The following is a 25509-nucleotide window of genomic DNA, read 5'->3' as shown; positions in this document are numbered from 1 at the left end:
GGTGTGAGCTGTAATATAGTCACTCAGCTACATGTTTGTTTGTCAGGGCTCTGGGAGAGCTGGGTGTGAGCTGTAATATAGTCACTCAGCTACATGCTTGTCTGTCAGGGCTCTGGGAGAGCTGAATGGGGAATTTATTACAGCTCACAAACCATGGCTCTGGCTGTTGCCAAAACTACAACTCCCATCATGCCACGGGAGCCTTGATTGTCGTTAGGCCAGGAATGGGGAGCCCTCAGTCCTCCAGCTGCTGCAAAACTACAATTCCCATCATGCCTGGACAGGCTTCGGCTGTCCAGGCATGATGGGAATTGTAGTTTTGCAGGGCTGAGGTTTCCCCATCCCTGCGTTAGGCAATCCCACGGTGCACACAGTACCCAGCCGCCGCCTACGTCACACCGTCAGTCTGGCTCAGTGACTCAGCGCTCGGCGCTCCTCTCCCCGGCCTGCGCTCCCTTCCCGGCATCCCCCGCGCGACGCCTTAGCCTCAGACTTGCCAGTCATTCCCAGACCGGAAGCGGAAACCGAGCTCAGCAGCAGGCACCGGGTTCTTACCATGAAGGAGGCTACGGTAAAACGGCGAGAACCGGAGGATGTGGAGATGAAGGAGGAGGAGCCCGCGGCTGTAACCGGGGAGGGAGGGAAGAAGGAGCTGGATAGTGTGACCCTTGAAGGTAAAGACGAGACTCCATTGTGTCCCCTGTGTATGTGCTCCATGTTATTGTCACCATACACAGGCCTCGAAATCATGGCGGCGAGTAACCCCTGCAGCACTGGGGATCTATACATCATCATATATACCACATTGTTCTCCTTATTACTGATCCCCTATAGCAGGGAAGGGGAACCTGCAGCACTACTACTCTCATCATGCAGCTGTGGCTGTCCAGGCATGATGGGAGTTGTAGTTTTGCATCAGCTGGAGGGCCACAGGTTCTTGCTATTGTTGACAGCTTGTTGTCTAGGTTACCGACCACCCCTCTGCTCTAACAGTGGTCTGGCTGGGGTATATATAGATATAGTATACATATTTATATATATTATACAGTATATGTACACTATATCTCTATAAATATACATTACAGCTATATATACATCAGCCAGATCAGATGGGTGGTTGGGCACCTACACATTAGGGTAACAATTGGAGGAAATGAGCAGCATAGCCCGTCTGGTAGGTTAATGTATTTGTAATATTTAAAGCGAATGTTTTTCACACTAATAGAACAGCGCCAGTGCCGCGGTACGTTTCTTGAACCGCAGCCCGGTTCCCACGTAAGGCGCTGTTCTATTCCTGGGTGCAGTACTGGGGGAGGGCCTCATAAAGGGCGGGGTTTCCTCCACTGGAGGCCCCGCCTCCAGTGCATCACCCCTGCCCAGGAATAGAACGATGCCATACGCAGGAACCGGGCCGTGGTTCAAGTAACGGACCGCGGCATCGGCTTCCCCGTGCCAGCAGTGGTCTATTCGTGTGCAAAACTGATAGTACATTCGCTTTAACTTTACAAGCCCTATGAGTATAACTGTATTAGTTGTGATGGGAATCAGGGTTATGGAGTTGGAGCTGGGAATGACTCCAGCTTAAAGTGACTGTACCACAAGGCCCAGGCAGAAGCACAGGAGGCGGGCCGACCCACCCTTAGTGGGAGAAAACCACAGCCCCTCCATGACGTAACTCCATTAGAATCAATGGAACCCCATCATAGAGGGGCTAGGGTTTCCTCCCACTAAGGGTGGGTCGCCCGCCTCCAGTGCGTCTGCCTGGGCCTGATGGTACAGTCACTTTAAAAAAAAAATGTAAAATTTTATTATTGAATTTTCATATGAATTTTATAAATTTTCCTTATTTATATATTTTATGTTCTATCAATCTAAGCTCTTATTTATTGGAACCAGAAAAACCCTTTCTCCCATACTTTTTAGTTCCTTCCGTGTATCAGTAACAAAGCTCTGGCCCTATTCGATAAGGGTGGTCGGGGAAAAGTGTGTGTGTGTGTGTGTGTGGTGGGGGGGGGGGGTCACTATTTGGCAGCTTGTCTCTGAGCTGGAAGAATCCATTGTGCCAGCTCACCGTGTCACACAGGTCCATCACTACAGCCAAGTGCTTATTGCAGTGTAGAAATGAGTGCAGGGTCACAGAAACATAATGAAAGCTTCTCTTCTTGTGCTACCATGATTCCAGATCCGGCCTTCACTTCTAAACTACAGGGCAGCTCTATTAAAGGAGTTGTTTTAGCGTTCAAAGCTATCCTTTATCCTCAGGCAAAATGAAAAATACACTGAAAAAACACTTTAAGAATAGGGACCTGAGTCTCCCGTCAGGGTGTGGGACTTGCATGTGCCTTGCTCCACCATTCATTCTTTGCTTGCAGCCAGAGATAGCCAAATCTGCTATCTGCACGGCTTCATTCTGATGGGAGACTCTGGTCCCTGTTCTCAAATTGCAGAGGGTCACAGCTATTGTTCCTTAATCTTTTTTTTTTTTTCCCTCTAGATATTAAGGAACATGTTAAGCAAATTGAGAAAGCAGTTTCTGGGAAGGAACCCCGGTTTGTTCTGCGCGCCCTGCGAGCATTGCCCTCCACATCCCGTCGCCTGAACCCCAATGTCCTGCATAAAGCAATCAGTGGCTTCTTCACATCCAACCCTGCCACCCGTGACATGCTGCTGAGCTTCCTGGAGGAGGTGAGAGCCAGAACTCGCATTACATGTTACCTATAAGACGTCAGCATGGATGAGATGTGTTGATGTTGCCTCTTTCCACTTTCATCTCCTCAGCTGATGGACACGGAGGGGGACTTGCAGTTCAGACCACGTACTGGCAAAGCAGCTTCAGCCCCTCTGATCCCTGAGGTGGAAGCCTACCTCCAGCTACTTCTGGTGATATACCTCATGAACAGCAAACGCTACACCGAGGTGAGAACACTGTACCGAGGAGAACGGTGATTGACTGCCTGGGCAGAAATGGCTACGCAATCTTTATTTATTAGTCCCTAATAAAGTGCCTGTCATAGTGAATGTTTGATATAGGTCTTCAGATCAAGATGAAGTCCCTCATAGTATAGATTAAAGGAACTGTCACAAAAGCCCTTGTGACCAATAGAGACAGACACTGAGCGGTTAGTTTTTTCTTCAAAGTGTCTGTTGTGTTTTGTTTTTTTTTGCAGAAATCAATAGTACAGTATAGATTTTAAGAAACTTTGTAATTGAGTTTATTAGGCAAATATGCCATTATCTGCATTCAAAAAGCCTTTCCCCAAGCCCTCCCTCCTCTCTCATATCCACTGCTCATTATCAGGAAATCTCGACTCTTTTACATCAGTCGGGCCCTGTCTGTTCTATGGAGAGAGGAGGGGGGAGGAGGGAGATTAGTGGGCAGCAGAGAACAAAGGATTACACAGTTAGAGCTGTGTGAAAGCCGGTATTGAGAGGTCAGTGCTGACTCTGCTGACAGAGGAGATAGCCTAGTGATGTAGCTGTAAATTAACTCTTTGTTGTCTAGTTTTGGTGCCTCATCTCCCTCAACCCCTCCCCTCTCCATAAGAAAACCATGAAGACAGGGGGGAGAGCTTCAAACTGCTTTTTCATGATAAAAATACATTTTTCGGCTAATAAATCCAATTACAAAGTTTCTTAAAATCGCCTGTACTATTGATTTCTGAAAAAAAAAAAAGAAAAAAAAAAAAAATTAAACGACAGTGACACTTTAAGTTCTTTATTCCACTGCAATAAACGCTTTACATATCAAATACACAACAACATGGTGAGGAAGAGCGCTGCAGCTTTCTCTCCTCTTGTCCAGTAAAATCTACTTCTGCTCCCACACACAGAGACCTAGATCTCACCTACCCTGCCCCCACCTCCTGTGCTACATCAGGGGGCATGGTTGGAGAGATGACACCTCTGGAGGGTGTAGAAGATTCCATAGTTATCACAATGTAAAATGCTAATACAACAAACCAAGTAAGGAAATTCCATGAACAAACACAGATCTCTGTGACAGTATCTACTTGGGAATGCAGTAATAAAAAGCTAACTGCGGTAACCCAGCCCTGATACTACACAGGGATAAGCCCCATTTGTTGTGTATATGCTGGAGCTGCGGCCTTGCTGATCAGACATTGAAGGGGTACTCCGGCCCGGGGGTATTTTTGAGCTATGGCCGGGGATGGGGTGGTTATGTACGGCGGAGGTCACTTACCTACCCCGTTCCAGTGCCGGGTCCCGGATCGCGCCGCCCGGTACACCCATCCTGCGGCCGTAGCAAAGTCCCGCCTCGGCGGGTGTACCAGGTGGCGTGATCCAGGACCCGGAGCTGGAACGGGGTAGTTAAGTGTCCTTCGCCGTCCATAACCACCCCATCATCGGCCATAGCTCAAAACTACCCCCGGGCCGGAGTACCCCTTTAATGCCCTTTTTTTCAGGATAGGCCATCAGTGTAAAAGTCTTGCAAAACCCCTTTAATTTCACCCTTGTTTTTCCACATTAACATGAGCGTTCACATTTGTTTCTTTCACTTGCAGGCACAGAAGGTATCGGATGACCTGATGCAGAAGATCAGCTCCCAGAATCGGCGGGCTCTTGACATAGTAGTGGCTAAGTGCTACTACTATCACTCTCGTATCTATGAATTCCTAAACAAGCTGGATATTGTCAGAAGGTAAAGTCTTATAGCATTCCAGATGATACTGTGCAGCCTGTGTTACATGGCTTCTGCATAGACCTACATAAAGGGAATCTGTTACTAGGTTTATGCTTTCATGAATGAGGGAAGCATAAATTGGTGACAGAAATGTGGAACAGTGCAGTGTATTAATGTCATCATTTTGTTCAGCCGTTCTCCTGATATGCAGGAGATTGGGCTTTGTGCCACACCATTCCTTTAGCAGTGTGGCCGCTGACAGTTGTCAATGTCTACCTATAAACAGTAATATACCCTGCCAATCAATGGCCAGTGGGCAGAGGGAGCTGGTGCTCATGAATATCGAAGACTACTGAGTATACGCATATAATAGAGAGGACTACTTATTTTCCATGTTATTTAAGAGGATAGCTCTGAATCAGCTGCACAGGATAATGTAAGTGATACATCATTCTGTTCAGCTTCTCTGTCACTAGTCTATGCAACCTTAGGTAGGACAGTATAAACCTGCTGACAGTCTCTAAATCCGTCACTACGTATGTTAAACTAAACCATCAGGTCTTTATGCAGCTGACGTTTTGTGTCCCAACACTGCCTATATGAAGTCAGCCTGTTCCCACAGTCTTCCATGTATTTTATCAATAGTGACACATCTTTGGTGGCTTCTGGTGTATGCACATTGCTTTGTTGGAGAGTACATGTCGCCTTATGGGTTCTCTTATAGCTTGTACATTACAAACACAGAATACATGTAATGTTTTATATTTGTACAGGGTGTATAGAAATTAAGGGTTCTCTCACTACCCTTACATTGCTTACATCCCTCATACTTTTCTAATATTTTACAGCTTCCTGCATGCAAGACTGCGCACAGCCACACTGCGGCATGATGCGGATGGACAGGCCACATTGCTTAACCTGCTGCTCAGAAACTACTTACAATACAATCTGTATGACCAGGCTGAAAAACTGGTATCTAAGTCTGTGTTCCCTGAGCAAGCGAACAACAACGAGTGGGCCAGATACTTGTATTATACAGGTAAGGGGTAGAAGGCTTGGTTTATATTGAAAGACACCATTGTTAGCATTAATGTTCTAGTCATTGGGTCTGTCCAGGATATTGGTTGTATGCTGTGTGTCACCTGAGGATGCTAAATAGTTAACCCAAATAGTGGAGTATGGTCAGTGTATAAGTTTTCTATATAAAGTTGCTTGTGTAAGTGTATAGAAATCAGAATCATGCTTTGAATGTTGAATCTATTTGTAATGTTCAACAAAAGTATATTGGATGTCCTAGTCCCAGCTATACCTGTACACCATTATACCTATTACACACAATATCTTCCCTCAGGCCGCATTAAAGCCATTCAGTTGGAATACTCTGAAGCAAGAAGGACCCTAACTAATGCTCTGAGGAAAGCCCCCCAGCATACAGCAGTGGGCTTCAAACAGACGGTGAGTAGTTTTATGTAGAGTTTATTCCATGTTATTCAGGACCCAGCAGTGCAGACATGTCCAGTCTGATCCCACCTTTTCCTGTCTCGTCAGGTTCACAAACTTCTGATCGTGGTGGAGCTGTTATTGGGGGAAATTCCCGACCGTCTTCAGTTCAGACAGCACTCATTGAAGAGGTCTTTAATGCCTTATTTTCTGCTCACTCAAGGTAAGTGATTCAGCCACTTCTGTAACCCTTTATTTATTTACGGGAACAAGCCATGATTACAGTAGATGTAGGGAATATGTGTGTGGTGCAACTATCCAAACAGCTCATTACACAGGTCATCTGCTGCTGCCAGCAAACATTCAAGGAAATCACTGATATAAGAATTGTGACTGAAAATACCTTATTACTGCAAAAATAGACAATGCATTTTGTAATGGCGGCTTATACATATAGGTATAAACATTGTGCAGAGCATTCACTTCTAGTAAATGTGATCTCTTTACTTGGAATTGTCTAAAAGTAGTTTTCTTTTACAGCTGTGCGCACTGGCAACCTGTCCAAATTCAATCAGGTGCTGGATCAGTTCTGTGAGAAGTTCCAGACAGATGGTACATACACCCTCATCATCCGGTTGAGACATAATGTCATCAAGACAGGTAGGAAGGTGAAATGGGGTTGTCTGGCAGGGCTTTATTACTATCTCTCTATAGCAGGGGTACCTTGCTATACAGAGAGAGCTTTAGCTATCCAGGCATGAAGAGAGTTGTAGTTTTTTGCAACAGCTGGAGAACTAAGGTTCCCTACCCCTGCTCTATAGCAATGAGCATATTTATACCTCAAAAACCTTGCCCTGTGTGAGAGAGATACCTGTCTGCCGTATGAGCTTTTACATTGTATATGACTGGCCATAGGATAATGGTGCTTAAAGGGGTTGTCTTATGAGGGGCCCCTACTTTAACCAGAATAGAGAGCCATTGGAGGACATTGCACGTCTATGGCTGACTTGATGCTATATCTCATTTACTTTGCCCCCTTCCCATAAGTAACCAATGTTTACCAGGGGTTGGAGAAGTCAGGCCTGTGTTAATGAGATGATGACCAGGCCATAACATTTCTTCCTTCTGTTCTAGGTGTGCGTATGATCAGTCTGTCATACTCCCGGATTTCACTGCCAGACATTGCTCAGAAATTACAGCTGGACAGTCCAGAGGATGCAGAGTTCATAGTGGCGAAGGTGAGTGAGTACAAAGAAACCGAGCTGGGCAGATCTGAACACCCGTTTTCATGTTGTTTCTTCTTGATGAATATAAAGTTTACATCACTTTACATCAGGAATGGGGGGGGACCTCTAACCCTTCCAGCAGTTGCAAAACTACAGTTCCTATCATGCCTGGACAGCCAAAGCAATACTTTGGCTGTCCAAGCATGATGGGAATTGTAGTTTTACAATAGTTGGATATCCAAAGGTTTCCCATCTCTGCTTTACATGTACAGGATAACTTATTTTATACCGGAAAACAGCTATCATTGGAATACTAACACCTTTTATAGCCTGTACAACAGTAAAAACTTGAGATAACATTTTTGAACTTGTTTAATGCAGGCGATCCGTGATGGAGTCATTGAGGCCAGTATTAATCACGAGAAGGGATACGTCCAGTCTAAGGAGATGACTGATATCTATTCTACAAGGGAACCACAGCTGGCCTTCCATCAACGCATTTCATTCTGTCTAGACATACACAATATGTCTGTCAAGGTAAGGATTGAGGGAGGAACAAATATTGGTTGTAGGGTAATGTAGAGTGCTTTATAATTATAGTCAGCCTACATTGCACAATACATCTGTATGGTGTGTGTGTGAGCCATTGTATGTAATAGTTATCCCCTCAATCCATATAGGAAAGTTATTTGTACATATTATTCTGGACTGTATTTCCTTTAAGGTGCATACATGCTTATTCTTCTCTTCTTTCTCATCCCATAGGCTATGCGATTCCCTCCCAAATCCTACAACAAAGACTTGGAATCGGCTGAGGTGAGCATAACAGTATGGAAACCTCGGCAGCAATGCTATATTTCATTGCAGTTTGGGTGATCATATATGTAGCTGCATAACAAACTACTTTATTAAATATTTTTCTATCTGTAATGTATCCCACACTATGTTGCATGTCACCACTGTGAAAGGGGTACACAATCTAAAAAAATATGACATATCCTCAGGATCTGCCATAAGTACTCAGAGGCATATTCTCTTGCCTGGTCTGGCATTGGGCATGGAGATATACAACTGCACAGTAGGTGCCATAGTTCCCACAGTAACTGTCTGACACCCAGACAACCAGTCCTATGCTAATAATAGGCCTGTTCATAGTGTTAACTTGGGCCCAGATTTATTAAAGGGTGTAAAATATACACTGGTGCAAACTGCCTACAGCAACCAATCACAGCTCAGCTTCCATTTTACCAGAGCTAAAAGCTGAGCTGTAATTCGTTGCTGTCGTCTTGAAAGGGCTAGAGAGCCACAGGTTAAAGTTACTGATCTAAAGAGTCCTAGATATAGATATATATTTACACGAATTGGCTATAGCATGACCCATTCCCCCTTCTTACTTGTGAAACCACTTTGTATTCCATTGTCCTGTACCTCCGACACTTACTGGGAATGTTTCTCTGTACAGGAACGACGTGAAAGAGAGCAGCAGGATTTAGAATTTGCTAAAGAGATGGCAGAAGACGATGATGATGGATTCCCATGACCCTCGCTTATAGCCATGTTCACATTTGTTAAGTTTATAACTGGGGTTTTTGTTTTGGTTTTTGGTTTCAAGCCTCTTCCTGTGCCACCACCAGCCCTTCCCTTCCCCTCTGTATTGGTCATTTGAGGAACAGAACTGCATGTCTATTTGGTGGCGAGCGCGCAGACTATTCAGATACACTGTGACAGATCTGCCAGCTCCTGCTCTCTTACGCTGGCCTATCACAATGCGGTTGTGGTGTGTTTATATGTCACAGAGATATGTCAAACGCTTTGATCGGTCGGGGTCTTGGTTGTTTAGACAGCTACTGATCATAGCGCTTCTCTCCCCGTTTTGCTATGTTTTGAGTTTCCATAGTAAGTCTACGGAGCCCACCCAGACCCCTGCTGATCAAAACTTTTGACATGTCAACATTTCTTCCAAAGGGTGGGGACACGTCAACAAATTGGTGTCATTCTTTCCTTCTCTTTTTAGGTGGCACTTGTGGTTACCAACTGCATCAAATTACGCGGGGTAAAGCTGGCCTAGTATGGTGTACTCATAAGACCGTTCTGGCTTGGTCTCACTACATAGTTTATTTTTTTCTTCATGTTTTTACCATCTGATTCACTATCCTTAGTCTTTACACCTAATTACACAAGGAAGAACATGGCCAATTTTACCGATATTGTTAGCACCCTTAAAGTGGTTCTGAAGGGTTATCTCTGCCTAACCTGACATCGAGAGTGAAGGGGCATCACAGTTGCTGTGACGACTTTCTGACACCCAGCTGGTATTGTGAATGGATCTTATTCTGAATCATGTGACCCATGTTTGCCGGCTGTCAGATGGTTACCTCAACGTATGTCAAATCCAATGCGTAGTTGCGTTTCCCCAACATTCAATGTCAGATCAGGATTGCTAGTATACCCGCACAGCCGCTTTCCGAATTTACTTGTTCAGATGACCAGGAGTCATTAACTTACAAACAGGATCCTGCAACTCAAATATCTTTTTTTTTTAATTTTGTTTTATTGATTGAGACCGTAAGGTGAAGACACACATTGCGTTTTCATTTTGCTCTTTAGTAATCCATTAAAAGCTGTTTGTAACCAAATCTAATGTGGTTTATTTGCACGGTGTAAAGTATACCACGGTGGTATAGGAAGAATATATATGGTCAGATTGCTCTTCTGTATCATTGCTGCATCGATTTTGAGAGACCTTGGAGATGCAGAGATCGGTGAATACCAAGGGCGTAACTTCCACTACAGCAGCCATAGCGGCTACTATAGGGCCCACCGCAACAGGGAACCCGTGGCCTGCTCCTGCAATATACTGGGCCCCCGGAGCTGTTTTAATTTGCAGCACCAGGTGGCCGAGCAGGCCTCCCGTGTTCTGCAAATGTCTCTTTAACTGAAATGAAAGTGCTTGCAGTTATGTCTACACTTGACGGCTTAGTGGTCAGTCGGGAAGGGGGCCCAATCAAAAAGTGACTATGGGGCCCATCCATTTTCTCCTGGTAAGTCTGGTGGATCTGTGGCTGCCGTTAATTAGGCTTGGGACGAGGCCACAACCCCTGCCCGCCCGCCCACTAGGCAAGCCGGGCATATGCCAGGTAAAGTGTTCACATCTATCCCATGTTGCTGGCATACATCAGACGTATTATTAATAATATATGACTATATAGTGATAATTGTCAGAACATGTACGTGTCTTAAGCTTCACAGGACACTGTCAAAGATTTTAATCTTTTGAGATCTGGTTGCCGACACTCCCCACTGATTTCTAGAATGAGCCATGGCAAGTGATCTGTTACATGCTTCTTTCCCCTTCATTCTATGCAATGAGAGATGGGGAGAGAAGTGCTTGGCAAAGTGCTTCTCCTTACTCACTGTAATGATCGGTGGGGGTCTCACCTCAGACCTTTTTTTTTTTTTTATACCCCTTTAAAAAAAATTTGAGTAGAAGCTGGGATACATTTCTGCAATGTAATAAGATTACAAGTTATAGCCACTAGATTATGGATAGGGGGATTTATTGTGATCACTAGATTTGAGCTGGAAAGGAATGTCCCCCCCCCTAAAATAGAGAAGGTTGACCCAAAGGGTCCTATTACACAGAGCGATTTTTAACGATTAACGATCGCAAACAAGATAATCGTTAACCATATTACACAGAACGATAATCGTTAGATATGATCGTTATTGCGATCGTTACTATGATCGTTTACTCCTTCTGATCCCAGCAAAACAATGAGCAATGTGCAATTACACTGAACAATTAGTGAAAAAATGCGGAACTTGAGCGAATAAATGTGAACGATTAACGATAATTTTAGGTTCAGATCTAAATCAACGACAAACGATTTTTCGATCGTTGCCTGCAATTACACAGAATAATTATCGTTAAAATTCGAACAGTGTAACGATTTTTCGTACGATAATTGTCCCGGGTAATAGGACCCAAACCTCATAGGGGTTTATCGCCTTTCTGTGAATCGGCACCGCAGGGTAATAGGCCAAACTAGATGGGCACATGTCTATATTAATGACAGAACTGTGAACAGTAGTTGTGTACTGCCACCACTGACCAGCAGAGGGAGATATACACACACCCCTTATCACTATACACTTCTCATGCGTTTTCAAGAGGGAGTTACGCAATATTGGCCGGAAATACAGGGGATAGATTTAGTCTATCAGGACCATGTGAGTGATGATGATGATAGAATACAGTACTAATAGAGGAAAATTTGCATATGATGTTTACCATCTCTTGTGTGCTTAGTTTTTCTCTCATGGGTTGTGTTCCATTAGGTCAGGTTGTTCCTGGAAAACTACCGAATGCCTGAAAACTTCCTAGCTTGCAAATTTTTGTATATGTTCCCAATTGCCATGATATCTGCATGTAAGCAATGAAGAGTCCTATTTAGTGGCCCATCCTGGTCTTACAGGTATATCTCGCTGTACAGAGCTCACCCTTTAACCTGTGTGGCCACATAAGCGGGATGGATAGAGGGATGGAGTAAACTATCTGCATAGGGGAGAGTATATAAGGGAGTAGGCAGCCAACCTGCTATGTGTATAATGCTATATGTACACACAGGGATTCTTCAGTGGAATGCAAACTATTTCTGTTCTGTGGATAGGAAAGAAATTCATTCCTATGAGGTATATACACGCCAATATGGCCGCCTGCCGCAGTCATCCTTTACGTAAAGAGGTTTTCAAGGAATGAGGGAACAGACTGAATTACGCGAAAGAAACCCATACACATTCAGCAGGAGTAGAGAACCTCTTCAGCTATTGCAGAACTACAACTCCCATCATGCCTGGACAGCCAGAGCTTTAGCTCTGGCTGTCCAGGCATGATGGGAGTTGTAGTTTTGCAACAGCTGGAGGGCTAAGGTTCTCTACCCCTGAAATACAACGACAACATACGGACTTGCATCTGTTGCACTTGGTCAGATTTGACCCCAGAGCTGCACATTGACAATGTTAACCCCTGAGCCACCATCCAGCACTGACCCCAAACAATGAAAACTTCTGGCATGTCCGAAGTTCTTACAAATGATAGGTACACTTTAAGTCTGGTAAAAATTGAGTGGCCTCCCTTATACCTGTATAAGTTGTCGTCCTCCTGGAACCTGACAAACAGAATAAGCTATAAAATCAGAGATACCCTTGGGGCCCATTAACGTGTTTGCTTGTCTTATTGCGGCTTCCTATAGCGTGGAGGCTGTTTAGATCTGTAATACAACCGTTAGTCAGTGTCACCCTCCCATTTCCTCTATCATGTCATCAATGTCCTGGATCACCTTTCCCGCTCTCAGTGTAATGTACCTGAAAGCTGAGTCAAGACTAGTGTGTGATATACTCAGGAATTCCAGCGCAACCAGCCCGACGCCTCAGGTAATGCATTGTAACAGCATATGTCTCAGGGTCTTCCTGGGGTGACGTATTCAGTAAACAGATTGCTAATGAAAGGCCGGTCTGGGGGGATTTCGCTGGTATTGTGAGCATGCTTGTACATGATGCGGTCTATACTGCAAGATCATGTGACTAACACACCCTATACAAAGGAAGCCCTTCTCTTGGACCCCCGGGCAACTGACTCTAAAGGGGTATTCCCATCTGTGCTTCTTATCCTATCAACACAATACAGTGATACCTATTGTGAAAAGCTTATTTTGATTTTTTACTTTTCCCAAGCTTCTTTGTATCCCCGATGAACTACATTTGTGCTGCAATCACTCACGTTCTGTGGCTACTATTGTGATTGAACGTCTGGAATTAGAGGTTGCTCTGATCCCGGCCACTATAGAAAGCATTTGAGTGTCCTCATTTCTCCACAGTCTTGCTATCGGCATATTGGTGGTCAATAATGGGTTAAACGTCTTGTCACATCAAGGAAAACCACTGGCTCAGAGTATTTTTTATATATTTTAGGGATTATGAAGTCACAACATAAGGGTAGGTTCAGACTACGGAATCCACGCGGATAAGTTCCGGCTCCATAGACACCAGTCTATGGCCAGGCCGACTCCGCCGAAAGAATAGACGTGTCAGCTCTTTCGGCGGAATGCGGACTCCGCCCGACCACAGAATGGCGTCTATGGAACGGGCGGATAGGGGCACAGCTGTGAACGGGTTCAAGCCACGGAATCCGCAGGAACTTATTTGCGCGGATTTCGTAGTGTGAACATACCCTCACTTAATATTGAAAGGGATATTCTTATCTTAACTAAAGCCCCTATTCCACGTGTCGGCAGCGAGTGGGTGAGTCCAGGAGGGGATAGTGGCAGTCTGCTGCCGCCAGTCCTATTCCATGGAGCGACGGCAGCAGATCGCTGCTATTCCAGTCGCTTGTTTTTCAACATGTTTGAAAAACAAGCGACGCAACGATCAGTCGACATGAATGATGTCAGCTGATCGTTGCCCATTTATTCCACGGGACGATTATCATCCGTAGCGGCCGAATATGGCCGATAATTGTTCCGTGGAATAAGGCCTTTACTTAGTTGTACTTGTAAGATTCATCAAGGTAAAATTTTCTGCAAATACAATAATTTACCAAACTTGTCCTCATATGCTGCTCCATCCCTCCCATTGTTGACAGCCCATTGTCTAGGTTACCGACCACCACTCTGCTTTAAAAACAGTGGTCTGGCTGGTGTATATGTGTATACACTCTATAATATGTATACTATATACCAGGCAGACCACTGCTTTTAGAGCAGAGTGGTGTCCTGTAACTGTTCACAAAAAAAAAAAAAAAAAAAAAAAAAAAAATGCTGCTGCATGTCCTACAGGAACTGGTGTATTCTTTCCAGTCTGGAGAGCAAGAGAAGTTTTCTATAAGGATTTGCTACTGCTCTGGACAGGTGGCAGCAGGGAGCCCTGTATTAAACTGGAAAGAATACACCACTTCCTGCAGGACATACAGCAGCTAATAAGTACTGGAAGACTTGAAATCTTTTTTAATAGAAGTAAATTTCAAATTTCCAGTACTTGGTGGGACCAGTTAATTTCAATGAAAAAATATTTTGGTGAACTACTCGTTTAAGCAATGGTCTGTGAATAATGGAAGGGAATAGCAGCATATTAGGAGAAGGAGGCAAGGTAATGAGTCCTACAAGTATAACTATATTAGTTGAGATAAGAATACCCCTTTAAGAAGGAGACAAATGAGAGGAAATGTGATAGCGGGATTGTACCGTCTACGGTTTGTTTGTCAGTTGCCATGAAGACGCATTGTCTGTGTAGGAGCCGTACCAACAAAACAAGATGTTTAAAGGAGAAGTCCAAGGAAAATAAAAAAAATCCTGTGTAGGCAGGGGTGGGGTGGGTGGGGAATAAAAAAAAAAAGAATGCATCCTGAATCACCGGCTCTCTTATAGCCGCCTCAATGCCTTTTCCAGCGGCTTCCCCGTGGATACCCGATTTTTTTTTATCTTCGCAGTACTTTTTTAACATCTTTTTTTGTACAGCTCCTACACAGACAATGCTGGGGACTCAGAAGGCAGCCAGCGGGGTCCAGGAGCCGGACGCTATTCTGCATGGACACCAAGACAGGAGACTATAACTTGTTTTTAAATTTTCCCCCTTAAAAGGGTTGTCCAACTGGTGTCAGAAAGTTATATAGATTTGTAATTTACTTCTATTAAAAAATCTCATGTCTTCCCACGCTTATTAGCTACTGTATGCCCTGCAGGAAATGTTGTTCTATTTTCAGGCTGACACAGTGCTCTCTGCTGACATCTCTGGCCGAGACAGGAACTGTCCAGAGCAGGAGATGTTTTCTATGGGAATTTAACCCTTAGAGGCCAATTTAAATTGCGTTTCCGTTTTTCCCTCCTTGTGCTTAAAAGGCCATAGCAGTTGCATTTTTCCACCTACAGACCCTCATGAGCCCTTATTTTTTGCGTCACTAATTGTACTTTGCAATGACAGGCTGCATTTTTGCATAAAGTACACTGCGAAACCAGGAAAAAATTCTAAGTGTGGTGAAATTGAAGAAAAAAAACTGCATTTCTTTTATTTGTTTTTTTTTTCGTTTTTACGCCGTTCGCCCTGGGGTAAAACTGACTTGTTATGCATATTCCTCAAGTCGTCATGATTACAACGATATGTAACATGTATAACTTTTATTGTATCTGATGGCCTGTAAAATATTCAAACCATTGTTAACAAATATATGTTCCTTAAAATCGCTTATAACGCTTTTATCCTTTGGTCTATGGGGCTGTGTCAGGTGTCATTTTTTGCGCCATGATGTGTTCTTTCTATCGGTACCTCGATTGCGCATATATGACTTTTTGATCGCTTTTTATTACACTTTTTCTGGATTTCATGCGACCAAAAATTCGCAATTTTGCACTTTGGGATGTTTTGGCGCTTACGCCATTTACTGTCTGAGATCCATAATGTGATTAATTAATAGTTTGGGCGATTACGCACGCGGCGATACCAAACATGTCTGTTTATTTATTTATTTTTATTTATAACCTGGGAAAAGGGGGGTGATTCAAACTTTTATTAGGGGAGGGGGCTTTTTATTACAAACAACACTTTTATTTTCACTTTTACACTTATACTAGAAGCCCCCCTGGGGCATAGATATGCAGCATAGATTGATGAGATAGGCACATCGATTGCTTCCGGCTGCTGCAGCCGGAAGCAATAGAGTGCCGAACTGGGTTCAGCACCATTACGGAGCTGAGCCCCGGACAGGGTAAGATGTGTGGATCGGTACAACGGGACCGAGGAGGAGCGATCCACCCCACTAGACACCAGGGAACGGCTGCATCAAGTAATCGGATGCAGTTGTCAACTTTGACAGCTGCATCCGATTACTGTATTAGCGGGCACGGCAATCGGACCGTGCCCGCTAATAGCTGCGGTCCCGGGCTACGAGCGGCACCCGGGACCGCGGCAGTTCAGAGTGCTGCCGCCGCGCGGCCCCGCTCTGAACCAATGGAGGCGGCCCTGGACGTACGGGTACGTCCAGGGTCGCCTAGGGGTTAAAGAAAACCGAGACAAAGTTCCTGTCTCGGCCAGAGATGTCAGCAGAGAGCACTGTGTCAGACTGAAAATAAAACAACATTTCCTGCATGACAAACAGCAGCTGATAAGTATGGGAAGACTTGAGATTTTTTAAAAGAAGTAAATTACAAATCTATTTAACTTTCTGACACCAGTTGATTTGAAAGAAAAAGATTTTTTGCTGGACAACCCCTTTAATGATTTTTTAGTTAGCCTCTGGACCTCTCCTTTAAGTGTGTCATTAAAAAGTACAATTGGTATCGCAAAAAGTAAGATCTCCAATGGGTCTGTAGGTGAAAAAAAGTAAAGTGGTGTGGCTATGAAGGGGTTAAGACCTAAATAAGACGTGATTGTGAAAGTGGACATAGAATATACGTATGTGTCACTGCCATAAGGACAAAGGTCAGCGGCTGGTGACTCTCTAGCAATTGTGAAACTATAACGCTAAGCATGACCTGTTCTCGAGATTGCGGCGGGTCTGACTGCTGGATAAGGGATAACCTTGTCAAATGGGTAAATAGCTATGCATACTTACTACGGCAAATTCAGCGTAATTACGGATATTGGGGTAGATATAGAAATTGGTATAATTTGTGCCTAAAAATGGCTGACATGACTTGTCGTGAGGGTGGGGAGAGTAATCAACCATTGTGCAGAGGAGCAGTTGCCCATAGCAACCAATCAGATCCCAGCTTTCAGAAAAAAGGAAATGAAAGCTGGAATCTGATTGGTTGCTTTGGGTAATTGCGCCTAGGTTCCCTGTTCAAGGTTTGATAGATTTCCTCCAATGTGCTTTTCAGCTTCATTCAGCATAGGACTGCGGCCTAGCGGGAAAGGAGGCGTGGCTTAAAGGAGATACCACCTGCCAAAAATACAAAGAAATATTGCCACGCAAAATGTAAAGCAACTAAAAGATGCTCCAAATGTATCAAACAGCATTTAGAATTTTTTTGGGCTTTTTAAATTTTTCCAAATCTTTTTCATCCTTTACGTATATACGGTATATTTTTCTATTCCAGAAAATGCTATTACAAATTTTGCAAACCAGTCTGGAATGAAATGGAAACAACCTTAAAACATCCTAATAACATAAATTTTTTTTAAAATGTATGAAAAACCCTACTTTGCACCTAAAAGGTGTCACTTTTAAAGTGCCACAGAAACATGTCAGAGCCTGACTGACTGATAGAACAAGTAGGGAGAGAAGCACACTGCTGAGCTCTTCTCTCCCCATGTGTGTTCTGAGATGGTCCCAAATAGAGAAAGTGCTTAGCTGAGTACTTCTGCCAGCTCATTCTAGTAATCGGCCAGAGTCTAACCCACCATTTAGACCTCAACCGATCAAAACATTTGGTCACATCAAAAGTTTTATTTTTCTCTCCGAGAAACAGCACCCCTCTTGTCCTTAGTTTGGGTGTAGTTGTTCCGTTTCAATGAAGTGAATGGAGCTTGAAGAGTTACTCTGGAGAAAAGAAAAATCTCAAATCAAATGATATCAGAAAGTTATATAGACTTCTATTTAAAAATCGCAAGTCTTCAGGTACTTATCAGCTGCTGTATGTCCTGCAGGAAGTGGTGTATTCTTTCCAGTCTGACACAGTGCTCTCTGCTGCCACCTCTGTCCATCTCATGATCTGTCCAGAGCAGGAGAGGTTTTCTATGGGGATTGGCTACTGCTCTGTACAGTTCCTGACACTAACAGCAGGTGGCAGTAGAGAGCACTGTGTCAGACGGTAAAAAATACACCACTTCCTGCAGGGGAGAAATCTGTACAACTGTCTGGAACCAAAAAAAAAATTGAAAATTACAGTACCACACACGACCTGGGGACAGGAGTGGTGGTGTATTTTGCAAGAAAGCTGTGATTCTTCTAATTCTGGATAATCCCTTTAATTTGTTCTAAAGACGTGTATAATAATGTGCACCGGATTTTTGGTTGCACACAGCACACACTTCGATCTACTCCAGCTAATATGTGTGAACAAAGCCTGAAATAATTTACTTTGATCTTTGTAGGGGTGTAAGTTTTAGTGGGCGCAGAGGTAAACCGGAGTGCGGGTACCTGAGGGGTCCCTATGTCATACAGGACAGTAGCACTATACATGGCTGGGGGCTCCTGGACTCCATGTTGCACCCCTGACCCCTTAATCATGATTATTTCCTATTGGTAACCTGACAGATGGTGATCAGTCACTATGAAGTACAATGAACATCCTGGATGTGGATTCCCAGTGTGTAATCACTTACAGGAGGGAGTTACCCTCCCTGGGGGATCTGCTTCTGCTTTATTGGATCCAGACCCAGAATAGTTACTTAAAATTACAGAAATCGGAGTCGCCACCTACGTCACTCCTCTACACATGTCAGCTGCCGTCTCTGCATATTCCAATAGAATATGGGTGCAGAAGTGGAAATTCCACTGGATGAAAGGCACAAGGCGGAAAGTGGATTTAGTGTTACCTCAGCAGAATGACAGATCTTAAGCAACCCTCTAAGAAGACAGGATGCAAGAAGTCGTCATTTAGCTGTGCAAAGACTTCAAAAAGAACGTTATTGCAGGGTATATCCCCCTACCTGCTGAGATCACCCTCAAGGGATAAAATGTCAACCTCAAACAAATTGATTGCTGGTAGCCGGCTTACCTAATAAAGGGGCACCTGCATAATATGGGATGGCCCAGAGATTTACCTAATATGGGGGGCTACCTACCTAATATAGGATGGCGAAACATGTACCTAATATGTAAAGCCATAGACCAAATATGGGGGCACCTACCTAATATGGGATGGCCTAGAGATTTACTTAATATGGGGGGCTACCTACCTAATATAGGATGCGAAACATGTACCTAATATGTAAAGCCATAGACCAAATATGGGGGCACCTACCTAATATGGGATGGCCTAGAGATTTACCTAATATGGGGGGCTACCTACCTAATATAGGATGGCGAAACATGTACCTAATATGTAAAGCCATAGACCAAATATGGGGGCACCTACCTAATATGGGATGGCCTAGAGATTTACCTAATATGGGGAGGCTACCTACCTAGTATGGCATAGCCTCTACATTTACCTAATATGTAAGGCAATGGACTAAACATGGGGGCACCTACCTAATATTGGAAGGCTTACATATTTACCTAATATGGAGCTGGGGGGAGGGGTTACCTGCCTAATATGGCATAGCCTCTACATTTACCTAATATGGGGGGGGAAGCTACCTACCAAATATGGTATAGCCTCTACATTTACCTAATATGTAAGGCGATAGACCAAATATGGGGGCACCTGCCTAATATGGGATGGCTTATATATTTACCTAATATGGGGATTGGCAGAGGGTGGCTAGCTACCTAATATGGCATAGCCTCTACATTTACCTAATATGGGGGGGGCACCTACCTAATATGGGATCGCCTACATATTAACCTAATATGGGGGGAGCTATCTACCTAATATAGGATGGCCCAACATACCTAATGTGGAGAGCTACCTACCAAATATGGGGTAGGTTAGTATATGTGCCAATACTGGGTAGGTATCCCCCTTACCTACTTAATTTTGGGGCTAACCTACCTAATGGGGATATTGGTATAAAGGGGGCAAAATTAAAGAGCAGGGTAACCTACATAATGAGGGAAGACTACTTACCTATTTTATAGGGGTCTACGTTCCTATAGTTTGAGGGCAAATACAGTCACTATTAGTGCACATGTGTTCGGGCCATTACTGCATGGGGCACCATTCGGGGGGGGCATTATTACCGTTTGGTGCACTGTGGATGGGGCCTTTGTGCAGTAACTTGGGGTTGCTAGGTTGTGTTAGCAGTGGGCTAGGTGTTGGGGTGTACCGACTAGGCACTTGTCATGGTGGCCAGGAGTGCTATGCCCACCCCTAGGTATACTAACACTGGCTTTGTAATGGTAGAACAAGGTGTGTAGGTGCAGTGCAATACATCTTATACGTGCAATACATCTTATACTGTTGTGCAATAGCTAGGCACAACAGTAGAATAGTCTGTTCACTTGATGGACAACGCAGAGTAGGTAACTTGGGTGCTTGATGTATCTGTGATAAGTGTTACTTGTGTGAGCAAGGTTAAAGGGGTTATCCAGCTCTACAAAAACATGGCCACTTTCTTCTAGTGACAGCCCCACTCTTGTCTCCAGCTTAGGCGGGATTTTGCTGCTCAGTTCCATTAACGTGAATGGAGCCTTATTGCAAACCGCACCTGAACTGGAGACAAGAGTCGTGTTGTCTCTGAAAGAAAGTGGCCATGTTTTTGTAGCACTGGATAACCCCTTTAAGGGACTGTCTTGGGGCCTTGCCTAATAGTGCAGATTCTGCAGTCTAGCAAGCTGTGAGTGTAATATTACTTTATACGCTAGGATAGGTTATCTGGGGTTCCCATTGACCCAGGCAACAAAGGGACCTTAGGTGCAGCTGTGTTCAAGTGAATGGGGTTGAATTATAGTTGAATTGAACAGTGGTGGGTCTGAAGCACATTGTACAGGCAAACAGTACACTGGCAAGCTAGCAGTGTTTTTAACTATATCTGCGTCCCTAGGATGCATAAGCAGTTGAGAACCATGACTGAGCAGAGAGCCATTTAAACCTGCCGCCTACAAAGGCCTGGGAGCGGGTAAAAATTTGTATACCCCAATGATATCAATGCATTGTGCCGCCAAAGGGGAATAGGGAGAAGATGTGAATGATAATGAGGAGATCCTCTTTTTCTTGTTTAACTATTGGGATATGCCTTCCTAATCGGGGGATCTACTCATATAGCAGATAGACGTACATACCCGAATCGGAGACCTACCTACTTAGTGGAACCTACCTACTTCTTGGGGAGGGGGGACTACCTACCTCATGGAGGAACCTACTTCTAAAAGGGTTGGAAGGGGAGACCTACCTAACTGGGTAGGCTACCTATTTCTTGGGGTGACACTGCCTACCTCAATGGAAGGACCTAACTACCAAATGGGCACACCTACCTATATAGTTTAGTGTTCTTGCTACCATATTTGAGCATTCGGGGCCCAACATTTACGCTTAGTCTAAGATCGGACCTGCCGTGCTGATCTAGCATTGCTGCTTCTTCATTCTGAGGATCAGTGGGGTTGGTCATGAATCAGCAAGTGATCGCATACCCTAATAATATGCCATCACTTCCTAGCAAGAGAAAATCCTGTTATAATATATTTATTGATTCATCTCCTGTTGTGATTACATGAATTACATAAATATGAAAGACAGAGAACATAACGTGACATAGAAGTTATAAATATCCCAATCCACAGTGTTCTGCTGACTGGCCGAGAGGTTATAATATGCTAGGAATCCAGTGCATTGGCAGGAAGAGACGTTATTATAGATATCATGGGAATAACAAAGTGAGAAACTCACTCAGCATCACCGCTCTCCTCTATCATGTGCGTTTGTCTGGTCACGGGAAAGCGATGTGTCATTATACGGTAACCGGGCAAAACATGGCATATCGTGATGTATTATATACTATGTGGACAATGACACAGCATAGTCTAAACTGTACAAGCTGACTACATCAGATGAATAAATGCTCATGATTAATCATGGACAGAACCTAGACATGATAGTTGTCAGGCAAAGCTCTTGGGCTGACTAACCAGAAAAGGTGATACTTACCTCCCCTATCCCCAAACACTTTTGTCCTATGGGTGCCTAATCCCACTGATCAGTGTTTTCTGGTCTCCAACTCGACACAAGCAGGGTAAAAGGGAATTTTAAAAAATAAAATTTGACCATTTTGCGCAGGGTTTCAATTTTTTCCACCCTACTCTACAAGTTAGTACGAATACAATAATAAAGTTTTGTTATATTTTCCTTCTTTTGATAAAAAAAAAAATTATAATTTTGCTTTGCATCTTCTCCATATTTATGTCTGCAGAGCTGTGTGGGGCCCGTTTTTTGTGGGTTGGGCTCTAGTTTGTATTGGCATCAGTGTGGTCCTTTGGTGTCATAATGACAAATATTGATCCTTACAGTATGTCTGAGCGATCGCTACCTTTAGCCTGGTTTCATATGAGTGTAATATAGCCACATGGGAATTGTAGTTCTACATTACCATTGCAAGGCCTGGGCTGGCAGTGGTTAGTTTGGGCCATTAGACCTACAGTCAGGCAGAGATTTGTGACTGTAATATGGATGCTGTATTACAACCATGTGAAACAGCCTTATTCTCAGTTTTCACTCATGGTTTTCGTTACATGTTATAAATTCATTGATAAAGATTGCACCAGATGGTGGAATAATATGTAATTTGGGGTCTAATACTTGGTTAGGAGACAGATAGTTTCTGGAGCAATGTAAAAAGTTTATAAAGGCACATCTATTTACTAGATCAAACAAAGGAATATTAAGGCTATGTTCACACTGTATTTTTTATAACAAGGACAGGCGATGTTGCCAATGAAAACAACGTCCGTTCTTGTCCTAAATAAATGAACAGCATTGAAATCAATTGGAAAAACGGCTGTTTATTACGGCCGTGAAAATAATTGACCTGTTACTTATTTCTGGCCGTTGTTTTCAAAAAGTGTATGGAAATAATTGACAGTTCATGTGACTGTAGTGTGACGGAGAATCAATGCTTATCCAATTCTCAGCCACACCCATACGACAGCCAGATTGCAGTGACTTTAAAGTAATGTTCATCCATCTGATAACGCAGTATCGGCCGGTTGAACATGCACAACAGTGGACGTTTCAAACAACAGCTGCTGTTTTTACATAATTTGAACATAGCCTTAAAAAGATATTCACATTCTTATATTATCCCTATTCCACCAAGTGCTTGGGACCAATGTTGTTTCCAATATGAGCAGTGGCCAGTGCTCCACTCATTCTCTACATGGACCACCAAATGTCTCTAAGCACTGAACTTGGAAATGTTCAGCGACTACTTAGAGCAGGGATGGGGAACTTTCGGTCCTCCAGCTGTTGCAAAATTATAATTCCCATCCTGCCTGGACAGCCGAAGCTAAAGCTGTGGCTGCCCGTGCATTATGGGAATTGTCCAGGCCGAAGGTTCCCCATCCCTGACTTAGAGAATCAAGTACTGTTGAAAGCTAAAACTACATCAGACATACAATTCCTAAAAGTACATAAAGAGGCTTCAAAACCATAAAGATACAAACATACAATGGCCGTTCATATTGTTATTGGAATGAGCGCTGTATTGATCATTTTACCTCCAAATCATAAAATGTTTAATTGGGAACACTTCACTGAATACTGTTTTCTAAGGAAATTCTGCTTCACCCCTTTAAGCAAACTTAGCGATTAGTACAAAAGCAGCTACTCAAATCCACATTGATACGACTCGATGACTTTTCTTTCTTGATATTTGAAATTTACACTTCATGCTTGAAGAATGGACATATATATATATATATATGTGTATATATATATATATATATATATATATATGCTTATTGCAAAAAGATGAAGTTTTAAAGCAACTTCCATTGTGTCCATTACTCATGAATTTGGACTTCTTTTTTTTTTCTTTTCAAATCTGGATTTGCTGAGTCTTACTCTGTGGCCAATAGAGGGCGCCATGCATGTCATTCATTCACTTAGTGCGCACGGACGGAGTGATGCAATGAGATTATGACAGGAGGGCATTTCCAGGCAAAATGTAGTTGTGTAGGTATAAAAGCTCCATGGGGTAGATAAGAATGGAGCATAAACTTCCAGACTAAGCTACAGGAAGCAATCCTTTCCCCTGCTCACCTTTATACCATGTCCATCCTTCCAGGGTTCTTTTCAGTCACAGGTGGGTAGAACATTGGATATTGTGTGATTCCCCCCCCCCCCCCCCCCTTCTTTTTGTATTGTATTACATTGTTTCCTGTATATAGTACATTGCAATGTTATTAGTGGTCCTGTCTATTGCTCTAGAGCAGGGAATATGTTGCATTCATATTGAAAGATAATAGGGAAAAAGGAAAGTTTTCTTCTAAATATGAAATATACAACTTATTATTAGTTAGTAAAATAATTTGTACTTTCCTGCCCAGGTCTGGTGTTAGTAGAACACTAATATAAGGGGTTAACGCTCTGCGAGGGGCAGGAATGTAAGATGTGATGGTGCCCTAAGGGGGAAATCAAAAGGGAAACTGGAAAAGAGAAAGAATGAGAGGGAGGGAGGATACAAGTTGTTACAGGGCTTCAGAGCAGGGTTTGCAGTGCAGAAGGTTATTCTATGGTGACTGACACGCTTCTGTCCGCCTCCAGCACTGGCTGTGGCTCTCGCTCTCCTCTCCACCATTCTGGCCGCTCCTTTACCCATGGACAGGAATGATGAACTCATTGAGAAAATCAAGCTGGAAGCTATGGAAATTAAGAATGAAATGGTAGGCACCAGTTAATACTATATATATATATATATATATATATATATATATATATATATATATGCTATTACGCTATGCTATGCTGATTTCTGCCTTTACATCCCAATAGACTCACTGCTATAGTCCCTGCTAAGTACCGATCCTATATACTAGACTCAGTTCTGCCATGCCTCCTGCAGGTCCTTACTGTCAGAGTATGTGCCCCATAGTCCTAGCATCCAAGAGGATTTTTATCACCTCTTCTCTAGATGTTGTATACCCACCTTGTCGTATTGTATCCCCATAGTCTCACGTTTGTCACTATTATAGTATCTCCCAATAGCCCCACAGTGATCACTATTACAGTATATCCCCATAGTCCCATGTGTATCACTATTATATTATCTCCCAATAGTCCCACATGTATCACTATTATAGTATCTCCCCACAGTCCCAGGTTCATCACTATTATATTATCTCCCAATAGTCCCACGTGTATCACTATTATAGTATCTCCCCAACAGTCCCAGGTTCATCACTATTATAGTATCTCCCCAACAGTCCCAGGTTCATCACTATTATAGTATCTCCCCACAGTCCCAGGTTCATCACTATTATAATATCTCCCATAGTCCCACGTGTATCACTATTATAGTATCTCCCCACAGTCCCAGGTTCATCACTATTATAGTATCTCCCCAACAGTCCCAGGTTCATCACTTTTATAGTATCTCCCCAACAGTCCCAGGTTC

The 25509-nt window shown here is 43.4% G+C and overlaps 1 protein-coding gene across 1 annotated transcript; it reads left to right on the top strand.

Annotated features, from left to right (window-relative positions):
• Positions 1-427: 427 nt before the first annotated feature.
• Positions 428-9944, top strand: PSMD3 (proteasome 26S subunit, non-ATPase 3). Its single transcript, XM_069951542.1, has 12 exons — positions 428-674; positions 2495-2685; positions 2779-2916; positions 4524-4660; positions 5491-5681; positions 5994-6097; positions 6191-6305; positions 6623-6742; positions 7217-7320; positions 7690-7845; positions 8074-8124; positions 8771-9944. Exons 1-12 carry the CDS (start codon positions 557-559, stop codon positions 8846-8848), a joined length of 1503 nt encoding a protein of 500 aa, XP_069807643.1. The 5' UTR covers positions 428-556; the 3' UTR covers positions 8849-9944.
• Positions 9945-25509: the final 15565 nt, after the last annotated feature.

The sequence above is a fragment of the Dendropsophus ebraccatus genome, chromosome 14 (genome assembly GCF_027789765.1).
Source record: "Dendropsophus ebraccatus isolate aDenEbr1 chromosome 14, aDenEbr1.pat, whole genome shotgun sequence".
In the NCBI taxonomy this organism is placed as follows: Eukaryota; Metazoa; Chordata; class Amphibia; order Anura; family Hylidae; genus Dendropsophus; species Dendropsophus ebraccatus.
This window is presented reverse-complemented; position numbering and strand designations above follow the sequence as displayed.

What these genes read in the sequence shown, in the direction of transcription:
- PSMD3 (XM_069951542.1), top strand. Translation starts at nt 557, where the DNA reads ATGAAGGAGGCTACGGTAAAACGGCGAGAACCGGAGGATGTGGAGATG. An exon ending in AAGCTGGATATTGTCAGAAG is followed by an intron (nt 4,661 to 5,490) that starts GTAAAGTCTTAT and finishes AATATTTTACAG; the next exon opens with CTTCCTGCATGCAAGACTGC. An exon ending in CAGATACTTGTATTATACAG is followed by an intron (nt 5,682 to 5,993) that starts GTAAGGGGTAGA and finishes ATCTTCCCTCAG; the next exon opens with GCCGCATTAAAGCCATTCAG.